This window comes from Oscarella lobularis, chromosome 9 (assembly GCF_947507565.1).
Source record: "Oscarella lobularis chromosome 9, ooOscLobu1.1, whole genome shotgun sequence".
NCBI lineage: Eukaryota > Metazoa > Porifera > Homoscleromorpha > Homosclerophorida > Oscarellidae > Oscarella > Oscarella lobularis.
In genome coordinates, this window is record NC_089183.1 from 2681457 (window position 1) to 2694094 (window position 12638).

Below are 12638 nucleotides of genomic sequence, written 5' to 3' on the forward strand. Positions count from 1 at the left end.
AGTACCTTCAACAGAAAACATAATGAGTACCTTCAACAGAAAACATAATGAGTACCTTCAACAGAAAACATATTGAGTACGTTCAACAAAAAACATATTGAATACGTTTAACAGAAAACATAATGAGTACCTTCAACAGAAAACATAATGAGTACCTTCAACAGAAAACGTATTGAGTACCTACAACAGAAAACAGAAAACATATTGAGTACGTTCAACAGAAAACATATTGAATACGTTTAACAGAAAACACATTCAGTACCTTCAACAGAAAACACATTCAGTACCTTCAACAGAAACATTGAGTACCTACAACAGAAAACACATTGAGTACCTGCAACAGAAAACATATTGAGTACCTACAACCGAAAACACATTCAGTACCTTCAACAGAAAACATTGAGTACCTTCAACAGAAAACACATTGAGTACCTTCAACAGAAAACATATTGAGTACCTACAACAGAAAACACATTGAGTACCTACAACAGAAAACACCTTCTGTACCTACAACAGAAAACACATTGAGTACCTACAACAGAAAACACATTGAGTACCTACAACAGAAAACATATTGAGTACCTACAACAGAAAACACATTGAGTAACTTCAACAGAAAACACATTGAGTACCTACAACAGAAAACATATTGAGTAACTTCAACAGAAAACACATTCAGTACCTACAACAGAAAACACATTGAGTAACTTCAACTTGTGCTTCCTTTTGTCAAATCTTCTCTCGCTCGCATTGACAGCTGGGCTCAGGCTGGAGTCGATCCAAAGATAATGGGCACAGGACCCATGTACCAGCTATTAGGAATGCAGTAAGGGTCTATATATAGAAATCGCATCTATATATATATATATGTATATATCAACAGTTGGGGCGGAGCTTGCCATACGCTAGAGGACGATATCGGACACGGTATGCTATTGTTCGTCAACGCCAGCGCCGTTTTTCGATCGTACACGTGCGTCTGCAAGCGACACGTGACGGCGGGAACGATTGTCTGAATATAGAGGGTACTATGTACTACTAATAATAATTCATTATCTTATGGGATTTTGAATGTTTTAGGTTATTATGCTTTTGTGACGTCAGAATATTTGTTTTCTACTGCCGCCTCCGCCACCGTCACGGCTTCTTCTATTAATTCGACTAATCATTCTTTCACAGCTACTACTACTACTTCCTCTTCTAAAACGTCTTCTCTCGATCTTCCTCTTGCTATTGGTGTTGCATTTTCTCTCCTTCTCTTTTTTTGGACTCGTCATTGGGACTGTGTTTTATTATCGGCATTATCAAAAAGCCGTCTATGATTTTGAGAACGACAGCGGACGAGGCTCGCAGCAGGACGAAGTGCTACTTGTACCTAGTCGCGTCGAAATTCCGCCAGATCTTGGGTACAAGGGAAAAAAATCAATAATCAATATTATTAATATTAGTATCTCTACCACCCCTAGGTGTTGGCCACTTTGGAAACGTCATGAAAGCGACAATGACGTCTCCTAACGGTTCTATGAACGTAGCAGTCAAAACGACACGAAGTAAAAAGAACCCTCATTGATTCTTATATTTATTTCTCATTTTCTCTCTAGATCCTGACGACGACGAAATTTCATAGGCGAAAGTCAACTTCTGATGAATCTCGGCGATACGATCACGTGGTGAAAATATACGGCTTCTCCTTACAAAACAGTGAGAACACGCAATACTTCCGTTCCCACAAGATTAATTAGTATTTCCATTATTTTCTTAGACGTTCTCAGTATCGTCATGGAATACGCTCAGCACGGCCATCTCCGTGCGTCGTCGTGCTCGATCTCAACTCAGCATACGCGATTCCAGCGTCGACGACGTGACGCCGGGATCTAGTGCTATATTTGTCTCACGTTGAGGCAACAGCGAAACGCAGATGCTCAGTGATTTGAAAATGTACGACTGCGCCTTGCCAAGGGAATGAAATTCGGCATATCAAAACACGTGAGGCCGGGGGTCCTCGCTCTTCTGCTAATATTATTTATTATGTATTTTAGTTTGTTCATGGTGATTTGGCGGCGAGGAATATTTTAGTTCAGAATGATGACGTGTTGAAGATTTCTGACTTTGGCCTGGCTAAGGATCTCGGGGGAAGCGAGTACTATAAGAGAACCAAACCGGTAAGAAAATTATTAATTAATTAAAGTAGTCGCGATCTTGATTATTGATTTTATAAAGATTGTGTTGACCTTTCGGTGGTGTTCGCCTGAAGTTCTAATGAGAAAAATCTGCAGTGAATACAGTGACGTGTAAGAAGATGAAGAAACCCTCGTTTAATTTTATATATAAATAATATATATGTATATCTAGATGATTTGCTGATGACGCAGAAGTATCGAATGTCGAGACCACGTGGATGCGGCCAAAAAATGTAAGTGTCAGTGGATTAAGTAAACGTTTTTATATGCCTGTCAATTTTCTAGGTATGACCGGTTATACGGGCATCGATGACGCAACGATGACGACACGACCGCAGGATGGGACAGAGGCCGGATTCGAAAAGGCGTGCACGGAATTCGTTAGCAGTCTGAGCAATCTTCCAGAGGGAGAATTTTTCTTTGTTGATCTTTGGCGAAAAGGCCGTCTAGTATTCTTTTTGGTACCGTTCAAAAACTTGTACACGTCTTTGTGGGAAATGGAACAAAGTATGATAATGTGGGTGAAAATTATTTTGTTATAGCTTGTCTATTTTTAGAAATGGCTACAGCAGACGAGCTTCTCGGAAAACTGAACAAATGTACCCAGACATCTATCTTGTATTCAGGCTGAGTTCTTATCCTTCTTTCTAGTTCTGGACAAATGGGAGGCGAAGTTGGATTCGCGGAGATGTGTAATTCTGTAGATCTGATAGTGATTAGGAGAAGATGCATGTCGTTGGGTGGGTTTTCTTCTTCCTCCTCCCCCTGCATGAGAAAAAGAATACTGGTACAAAGATACGCGCTACCCTACAGTAGAACAAACTCCTAGTCTTTTTTTATACTGAATGGGCAGCGTCCTTCAGGCACATGTCTGAAAATCAAATGGGTAGTTTTGCTGCGGAAGAAATACCTCTCAAGCAACGGAAAAGCTATCAGGCTAACTAGAAGGTAATGGCCTGGTTTGTGTGCATCCGGGATCCCTTTTGCTTCACGTAAACGCTTCTCCGTAGGCATCTCCGTTTAGCGAAGCCATCCTTCGTCGTAGACGAGCGCAATCTTCTTTTTCTACATGGCAGGTAGGTATAGGCGTTGATCCGACCCGTTTTCGCTGCCTAAAATGGTCTTCCTCGTCCTGCATGTCGCTACGCAAACAACTGAGAAACGCCCGACGTTCTATGTAACGGTACCACGCAGTTCCTTTACTCACGAGAATGTCACGGAGCTTTCTAGAGCAAATGCTTTTAGTGGCGGCGTCTCCTCGATCGATCCGGCCTGATCGACCTCCTTCATCGGAGGCCGGCCCCTCGATCGCGAGTCGCCTAATAGCACAGTTAATCAGCGTTTTTTTTGCTAGGGACCCATAGAACTGCCGCCATCTTTTCTGCTTGAGACAGTGCCCCTGCCCCTCGATCCTCAGACAAAAGAGTAAGCGAATCTATCAGCGTTGTTCATCACTATTTTGACGTCAGCCAGACGAGCCGATGAAGCAGCCACTCAACCTTGTGATCTAAGCTAGGCCGTGCTCCTAGTTCCAACTTTCTGCTTCAAGGCCGCCTGTAGTATTTGATTGCTTCTTATCCCGCGCCTGGCCCTGCGGTGTTGCGCTTGAAGGATGTATGGCACGACCTCTCGCCCCACGCCGAGGATGATGCTACGGGTGGCGACAGAGTGGTGTGTTAAGTACCGTCGCCTAGAGTCAGCCGCATGAAGATGATGCTCTCCTGTAAAATAAACAATTCCAACATGTTCTAATTATGAGAGGACCTAGAACAAGATACGACAATTGAAAAAATAGCACGGATCCTAAACTACGATGAATTGAGAAGTCCCGAACGTTCCCCGTCACTATCATAGGCCCCCGCCTTCTTGAACGAACAAAGGCGCCGAATTTTTCCAACGTTCAGACTTGACGAACTGAATTTTTCCAACGTTCAGACTTGACGAACTTTTTCCCCAGTGTAACAATAACAGTCAAAACCCGCCCTGAAAACATAGTCAAGAATCCTAAATAATTATAATTAACATAATTTACCTGCAACGAAGAGAAGAAAGACGCTATTGGCAGCAATAACGATAGCACTAAAGGCCTTCTGATCAACGAGACTATTGTAACCAGGATCTTGTTCGTCAGTGAACGAGAGCAGAACCAGGGTCCCCATCATTAGATTAATCGAAATAACGCTGAGAGCGATTAGCTGCAGCCAATGTCCAAAGCTACGCTTGATGGGTTTCAACTGGGCGTGCAGAACGAGGAATAGAGTAGCGAGTAACATAGCCAGTGCGATTCCCGAATGGCTTTGACGTCCGAAGAAACCCATGCCAACGGTGAGAAGAAATTTTCGTCCAATTTCCACCACTTCCCAATACCAATATTCGCTTTTGTAATTACTGTCGAGAAATCGAAGGCTCTTCACGAAATCGCTAACGAACGCGTACTTCTTCAAAATCGCGTCAGGAAGCGTCTTACGCCGTCGAACCTCTAACCCAACAAAAAGTAGGGCAGGCAGTACAATAACATACGCTAACAGTGCCCAGCAAAGGATCCACAAGGCAGTGGACATTGAATAATTGCACACGACACTATAGTCCTCCTTTAGTAGCCACCTGCAGTCTTCGCCATTTTCCGTTCCATTCGAAGCGTTTCCCGTCGAATTCGCTTCTCTCAGACACACTTTCATGCACGTCCAGTCTTTATAGGGAAACGTCGCCATTATAGAAGCAGCCGTTGACGGATAACTAATAAATAATATCCACCAACTGTTTCTCATACACGACGTTCTCGACTTGGAGATCTTCGTCTCGACAGCGTCTCGATCTCGACTACACGATATAACGTATCGGCGTCGCGCCTTGTAGTAGGCCCAGATCGACAGGAGCAAAGCGAGTTGACACGCGAATTTAAATATTGGAATCATCAGAGCGTTGAATCGAAGGTTCTTGTTCAGACACGTCGGCGTCACGACGGCGATTATATTCAGTTCCAGTAGCTTCATAAAATGTCCAATCGATAGGAGAGCGCGTGGCCAGGGCACGTAGGAGAGAACGTCGAACACGGCGGACATAACCTGAACAAAACCGACGATAATTTTCAAAGCGGAGCTGATTTGATCCATCAGATCGTCGCGACTATTTCTCAGTCGATCGATGGCGTAGAGAACGGCGGCTAGGACGCCGAGTAGAACGACTAGAAAGAAGAGTTGTAGAGCCGTTCGCCATTTTTCAGGACACTTTTTGCATCGTTGGAACCACGTGTAATAGTTGTCCCTGCATTGACCGCACAGCGTTCCCTGATACCCTTCGGCGCACATAGCGTTGCGACTTATTCGTCTAGTCACCGTCGACGTGCAACTTTCGATAATAGGACACGGATTAATTTTCGGCAAGGGAAGCGTAAACTTGGTCAACGTTTTACTATAGGTATCGTCCCTAATTGTAAGAGTTTTCACGAATTCGACGTAGAGGTTTTCATCACTGCTGCTCGCGTTGTCGCTTTCATCCCAACCGTGCCAGCTCCACCAAAACCCGGGCAAGACGCTTAGGTAATCGTCGTCGCATTGCATGCCTAAGCTGGCGTCGCAGCTTTGGCATGGCCCAAAGCGGTCCGTGCGAGAGAAATTCGGTAGGCAGCTGCACGCTCGATATCCGGCGTGGATTGTCGTGTTTGTGCCTGCGGGGCATACGTTGCAGTCAGCGGCCGTTTTTCCGGGAGCAGACGATGGTCTGACAAACGTCCCGTTGACACATTTTTGACATGTGTATGCGCCCGCTCTGTCTTGGTAATACCCCCCTTGATTAATTAAAACAAGGATTATCAGCAGATCGATGTTTTATGAATATTCTATTACCGGCTGAGCAATTGATGCATTTTGAAGAATCAGGAAGATATTGAATCTTATATTGTTGAGATTTTGTTCCTACGTCGCACTGGGTGCATCTGTACTCACCGTTGTTGCCTACATGAAAGCAGACGTATCCTCTTGGCATGAGATAATATGCTCCCGCTGCATTTAATGAGAAATTTGCAATGCTAGTTTTTCCAACGCAGTGCCTATAAACGGCCAAATGCACAAGCCACGTTTAATTTCTAAGCAGCTTGCTTACAAACGAGCCCCGGGCTGAGACGTAGGAATCACTTTTAAGTTTGTGCAGTTTAAAAATCTTAAGAAATTTAAATTATTTTTACGGCTTCATAGTCACTTCTGCTTACATTGTAACGCCGGTAGTTGCATTTGAAAGAAGCAGAGCATCTTGAGTCACGTTGGACGTTGGATTTTCTTGCAAGTATCTTTGAGAGAAAATTTCGCGTTTTCAATTTCAGCTAAATATTAATTAGATGGCGTTCACATTGTTTTGATTTTCTCCAACGAGGCAAAAGATTTGCTTTCAATCCTTGAAATGTTGTTGTTTATGAGATTGCTAAAAGAAACAGTTACGCGTCGCTCCTGACATTTGCACGTGACGTACAGTGTCTCCAGTTGAGAAAGGCTACTAAAGTTTGAAGCTTGAATTATTCTTAGACTATTGAACATACAGAAACTAAGCAAAGAAGACCTTAATTAATTAAAAGCACGATTCTAGCTTTTTTGACTCTTATTACAAGAACTGAAGTTTCGTCTGCTTAGAGAACGTTTCCGGAAGACTTTTCAATTTATTTCCGGAAAGATTTCTGATGTCAGAAAAAATCAGATCATTAATCGAGGTTGAATTTATACCCCATACAGCTGATCGAACATAACTCGATCGAACAGAGACGGCTCAACAGTTGTCAGGCTATTGTTGAGAAAACTCCTTTGCATCGTCACGTCTCAAGCAATAGATATTTAAACTTTTGTTCAGTCTTACGCTGCGTATACGGTGGTCCCGTTAGCAAACAGCAGCCCATCGATTATTTCAAGTTGGTTGCCTGACAGATCTCTACAGAAAACAGTATTTCCATGCATTTCACAACCAAGATTTAGTGCTAGTATTTCTTACATTTCCATAAAAACTGTAGAATAGGAGAACGTTCCTGGACATAGCTTTGTAATTTAATTTTGACTAAGATTACTATAGAAACAACTTGAAAAATCAGTAGGATACAATTAAGAACAGCTAACATATTTTGCAGCCGCGGCAAAGACGCAAATGCGTCTGGAGCAACTTTCGATATCTTGTTGTGTACGGCTAAGCTGAGAGAATTATACTTTTTAATATTTCATCGTAAAATAATTGATTCCTTACAATTTGCCCAAGCAGTCAAGTTTGAGCACATTGCTGGGCAATTCAGTAAGGTAGTTGTAGTCCAATAGCCTAAAAACTCAAATTTAAATATTTTGAAATCTACATTTAATTTTGTACAAATAGAGTTTGTTCGAGCACGATCCGACACCAACAAATGAAGTAGCCGACAAAACAGTCAGATGGTTCTCCATCAGATTACTGCGAAATTTGTATGTCAATGGTTCAAGTCAGTCGCGCCCTGTATACAGTTCGGTGACGGAGGATAGATTCTGAAACGCCCCTGGCCCTATAGCATGAATGTTGCTGGTTTGGAGGTATCTGAAATTAATTAAAAGAATTTATATCGAAATACAGCACATGTAAGTATTTGCGCACACATTTTATCAAGAGCCGGCAGATCTTTTAAGAATCCTGATGGCAGCGTTGTCAGATTACAGTTCGTGAGATATCTTGTTATAAACAAGATGTTGCGATGCTATAAAGATTAAATGTATACTTACAGCCTGACCAATTGAAACGAATGATGCGAAATTGCTGTATTGAACATGTCGCTTACGTCAGACAGCAAAGGATTAGAGCTTAGGTCTCTAAATTGAAACAGATTTTGCTAAATCACACCTGCGAGTGAATTAAATGCCCTTACAGGCTCTGCAGAGACGGTGGAATTGAAAACGCCTTTTTCAATTTGTTTTTGGCTCCGAGTCTGTCAGATAAAATTCCATACACTAACTCGGTATCTCTGAACAAATTCTTGCATCATGTATAGGCTTTTGAAACGAAGAAAATAATTTGCATCGACAGCCGTAATTTCGTTGTTGCTGAAATCACTGTATGGGCACAAACTCATGTAAGAAACATTGTACTCGTCTTATATAGAAAGCGTACAAGGAAAACATTTTCGCAGGAAACGCCGAATTGGGAGGCAACGAGCCTCCCAGTTTGGCAAGCCGAGCCGTACAATTGATGTCAAAGTAATCGCCGTTGACTTTGGCGCATGTGCAGTTTTTGAACGGATCAAAACTCAAAGTCTCATTGTAATGAATACAGTTGGTCGAAATAGCCAATAGCAAGCAGACGAAGCTCAGTACTGACGCAATTCGACTCATAACACCGCTAGCTGAAACAACAGTCGAATGAGCAAGTGACGCAAGAGCACGAATACTAAAAGTACGTACGTGAGCAAAGGGAAGTTCCCAAAGGGAGTTCCTACATGCAGAGATGATTTGTACTTTCAGTTCTGTTTAACTTTGAACGAGTGAAATCACACTATGTGCTTCAAGGGTTTGGTCAATCATTACCGGCATAAGTCTTTCCTGACTGATATCTTTATAGCTCTAGGCGCTACGATTAAGCGTATAGGTACCGTTGAGAGGTCGAAATTAGAGTGGGGGAGAGGCTACAAAGGTGAAGAATCGAGTTTCCCTGCAAAACTTTCAGTATCTGCTGACACGCTCTATACTCGAAAGTCGTTATCGAGACCCTGTTTCGTGCTGCCTTTCCTGCGTTCTCCTCTTTGCCCTTTCGCACGACACTTGGGGAGAGTTTGCTGGTTACAATTTACCTTGCTTCAAAGATATATGCATGAAGCCGTGCGGTACGTAACACAAACAGGGGACGTATACGGTTTCGACTTATGTCTAACTAAAAAATTTTAGCCGATCTGGGGAAAGAACTCCAGTACTTCAACGTTACTGTCAGTAACTGGCCAATTCAGCCGGGCTCTCAAATCGTTTCGCTGAACGTTACTCTACAGCCAAGTGAGACTGAATCCTTGCTAGGCTGCATGAAGTCACCAGCTTCTAAACTAGTCTCTATATAGCAACAAATCTAACCGACCTAAGTACATCTATAGACGCCTTTTGCGTCATGGCGTCTTCTGATGAGACTATTCATTGCGCCGTGACCGATAACCTGTGCGGAACCGACGATCCGAGCCTTTGGGAAAACAAGATTTGCCCTATTCCAGCGTTTAGTGAGTTCTTCTGTTAAAAAAGAACCGAAATGTTAATTAAACTAAGTTTAGAACCTACAACTTATGCATGGCAATACGGCAATGAAGACGTAGAAGAAGCGCTTAGCACTGTTGTAAGATTAACTAATTAGAAATACTGTTTGCATTTCATCGCTGACTGAGTAGGTAAGCGGAAACGCTACTGTCAAAATCATAAGCTTTGACAAGAAAATTCTCGCTTGTGCGAGACTCACCTTGACCAAAAACACCAAAAGAGATTTCTCTCCGGCAAATGCTTATGCGAAGAAGACAAAGAGACTCTTTCGTTCTTTGGGACAGTGTGGGTGATGAGCGATGTTCTGGGTAAGAATTTTGCATCGCTCTCTTTGGTGTGTTCAGGCAAGTTCCGTCAAATTTATTTTATCTACTCTATATGTTCAGTCTCGTAAATTGTGATCGTGCTCCTACCGTTTTATAAGGCTATTTGTATCCGACGATATGTATTCATTGTATTGCATCGCTGCGATAACGTTGAAAACGCAGTTTTTCGCAAACACTGCAATGGCTCTTTACACGTGGCGTTCTCGAATTAGCGTTTTTTCCTACAAAAACACAACTGCTTATCGTCATATTCTTATGCTATCAGCTTGCGTTCTTAGAGGCTATTCCAACGAATATTAGGATACCTACGTAGCTCCAACTGGAATCTCTCTTTAGATGATGAAGTAAACATGGTAGACACGTTATAGTAGGCTGAATGACCAATCATTATAGTTATGAGACGTGACATCAGCGCTTGTAGGTAACATTATTAATTAATTAATTTGAGTAGCAATCCTAAAGTAGTGTTATCGGTTCCTAAAAAATACGACATTTATTTGTCCACGGTGAAGTACACTGATTATCCGGGATCTCCTTTGGCTGCAACCGATTCTCTAGCTCTGTGCTGGAGCATCTCCGTCTCGCTAAGCCATCCTTCGTCTTGCAGCAACATAGATGAGCGTTTTCTTTCTACAAGGCACGTAGGTATAGGCGTTCGCGTACCTCAATCTGACCCGTTATCGCAGCCCAGAATAGTCTTCCGTTCGACGGAAATGCGTCCAGCGGAGCGTTCAAACAGCTCATTTGACCATAGATGTAGATCTATGATTTGACGTACAGAGCCAGGAGCGAAGAGCCCAAGGCACGTGCACATATCGCGCGGACACATGCAGCGCGACTCGAATGCATAGAGCGAATTTATTCCACATGCCGATTATTCGCCGAACGACAAACAAAGCGAAGCTCAAACACGAAAACGACATCAAGAACACGCGACACATATAATAATAAACGACTTGACATCCAGAGAAAGCGTCTCTCGGAGCTCTGCGTGGGCGTGGCTCCTTTTTTGCCTCGAACACTGCGCATGCCAATCAGCCACAAGTGCCTACGGGAGCTCCGTGACAAACGTTGCTATTGCAGCACGAACCGCAAGAATAGACCGGCCAGCAGACGCACGTAGTCCCCGTGGACCAGCATCCTTCGCTGATGCTCGTACACCGATTTTCATTGTCGCCCACGTCTGTGCAGGCGAGACCTTCGCAGCAGCTTCCCGCGCTCAGCTCTGTCGCATTTTTCGGAGGCGGAACGCATTGGTCGCCTTCGCTGCGGCACTCGTACTGGTACGAGGTGATGCGAACGGCGGTGAAGTTGTACGAAGCGAAGAGAGACAGAAAGACGCTCAGAGCAACTGCAATCTTTGTCATCATTGTGGGATCGGGCGCGCGACTGACTGTTTGCAGGCTAAGCGCTTGGAGTATATAGCGGCACACGTACTCACGACGAGAGAAGCATGCACATTATTCGGTTAATTCGCTTGGCGCCAATTGGTCGGCTCCATTGCCTTACATTAATTGAATTCTGATAAGCGACAGATTGAATTCGTGTAACGTTCCTTTTTGTACGTATTCTTGTTCACGAGGCTTCGTGTCAGACCCTTGCGAGGACTACAACGACGTTTGAATGAAACGGCGACTCAATCGGAGGACGCACTTTACTCGATTGTTCAAAGTAAGTGGATCTGTCCGAATGCCATAAAGATAGTACTAGCGTAGAGCATCATGCATGATTTAGAAGAGAGACGTACGTAAGTGTCGTTTCCCATGGAGATGGCGGGACCTACTTGCTTTCACACGTTCGATTAGGGTCTAGTGAAACTCATCACTTCGTCGTTCTAATTTTGAATACGTTTGCGGTTGGCTTGGCGCCGCTGTCGGCAAACATGAGAACAATTAGGTCGGCAATCCGTCCCCCCGGAGTCTCTAGAGAGCGTACAAGGGCAGCAACCTTCACGCACAAATTCGTCACGCGAAGATTCAAAACGGCGGAGAAGGCTGTTTGCGGCGAGCTGTGCGACACTGTTGAGGAGATATTGGCTCGTGTTATGTGGACGGGACAGATGCAGGAGAGTAGTTGGAAAGTGAGGCGGTTTAGGGGCGTTATAGTCCCTTAATCGTGCGCAATTCTTAGGTTGGGGTTTCATAGAAGTAATGTCCTAATCTGGCCACGGAATGATCAATTACTTATACGCGCTGTTAATGACGTCATCGTATTGATTATCCGCCCACAGCGGAGTTTGTCAGAATTCTTAATTAATTTTGAAATCTGGCTAACCATGGCTGTGGTTGATCGACCAAATATAGCAAGTACTGAACCGGTTTCGTCTGACATAATTATCCCGGAGAGATTATACGGGTGACTCTGCTCGCTCGAACCCGGAACGTCGCTTCGACGAAAATGGAAGAAACGATCTCATTCGAAGCGGAAGGCTGCTCATCCTTTGCACGAGAGCAATGCGACTCCTTTCGACTGTCAAATTACCTATGCGACGTCATCATCGTCGGCAAAGAAGGCGAACGACATCCAGCGCACCGAATAATGCTCGCCGCCGCGAGCCCCTACTTTCGTGCGATGTTCGACGGAGAGTCAAAAGCCCGAAATCACCATTAGCAACATCGACGACGCCGTTCTGAAGCATCTAATCGAGTACGCTTACAGGGGAAAAATCGAATGTCGTGCGACTCTCCACGACGTCCAATGCCTTTACGAAGGGGCTCACTATCTACAGTTCGATCGTCTTCTGCAGATGTGCAGTGACTGGATCAAACTTCACGTCAATTTGTCGAATTGTCTAAGTTACGCCACATTTGCTCATCAATACGACGACTCGACATTACGTCGACTTTGCGATCGAATTTCCGCTGTGAATATAATGAAATTAGTCGACACCGACGACTTCCGTCTTC

At 43.8% G+C, this 12638-nt stretch overlaps 3 protein-coding genes and 3 long non-coding RNA genes across 6 annotated transcripts; 3 read left to right on the plus strand and 3 right to left on the minus strand.

Annotated features, from left to right (window-relative positions):
- The first annotated feature begins 753 nt into the window (after positions 1–753).
- Positions 754–1657, plus strand: LOC136191045 (uncharacterized). Its single transcript, XR_010670716.1, has 5 exons — positions 754–826; positions 884–1025; positions 1081–1406; positions 1467–1550; positions 1602–1657. It is a non-coding gene; the product is annotated as an uncharacterized lncRNA (long non-coding RNA).
- A 3-nt stretch (positions 1658–1660) lies between these two features.
- Positions 1661–3061, plus strand: LOC136191046 (uncharacterized). Its single transcript, XM_065979338.1, has 8 exons — positions 1661–1701; positions 1763–1986; positions 2040–2162; positions 2221–2291; positions 2353–2413; positions 2466–2687; positions 2738–2779; positions 2832–3061. The coding sequence occupies exons 6-8, from the start codon at positions 2468–2470 to the stop codon at positions 2882–2884; spliced, it is 315 nt and encodes a 104-aa protein (XP_065835410.1). The 5' UTR covers positions 1661–1701; positions 1763–1986; positions 2040–2162; positions 2221–2291; positions 2353–2413; positions 2466–2467; the 3' UTR covers positions 2885–3061.
- An 863-nt stretch (positions 3062–3924) lies between these two features.
- Positions 3925–6164, minus strand: LOC136191447 (putative leucine-rich repeat-containing protein DDB_G0281931). Its single transcript, XM_065979771.1, has 4 exons — positions 6026–6164; positions 4213–5967; positions 4099–4163; positions 3925–4066 (listed from the first exon to the last, which is right to left on the minus strand). The coding sequence occupies exons 1-4, from the start codon at positions 6162–6164 to the stop codon at positions 3989–3991; spliced, it is 2037 nt and encodes a 678-aa protein (XP_065835843.1). The 3' UTR covers positions 3925–3988.
- Positions 6165–6194: 30 nt separating this feature from the next.
- On the minus strand, positions 6195–6762 carry LOC136191191 (uncharacterized). The gene is made up of 5 exons (XR_010670791.1): positions 6645–6762; positions 6525–6596; positions 6388–6465; positions 6282–6338; positions 6195–6228 (listed from the first exon to the last, which is right to left on the minus strand). It is a non-coding gene; the product is annotated as an uncharacterized lncRNA (long non-coding RNA).
- A 1015-nt stretch (positions 6763–7777) lies between these two features.
- Positions 7778–8090, minus strand: LOC136191134 (uncharacterized). Its single transcript, XR_010670761.1, has 3 exons — positions 8044–8090; positions 7901–7987; positions 7778–7849 (listed from the first exon to the last, which is right to left on the minus strand). It is a non-coding gene; the product is annotated as an uncharacterized lncRNA (long non-coding RNA).
- A 774-nt stretch (positions 8091–8864) lies between these two features.
- Positions 8865–9801, plus strand: LOC136191182 (uncharacterized). The gene is made up of 5 exons (XM_065979489.1): positions 8865–8994; positions 9056–9157; positions 9220–9372; positions 9424–9485; positions 9538–9801. Exons 1-5 carry the CDS (start codon positions 8982–8984, stop codon positions 9697–9699), a joined length of 492 nt encoding a protein of 163 aa, XP_065835561.1. The 5' UTR covers positions 8865–8981; the 3' UTR covers positions 9700–9801.
- The last annotated feature ends 2837 nt before the right edge of the window (positions 9802–12638 follow it).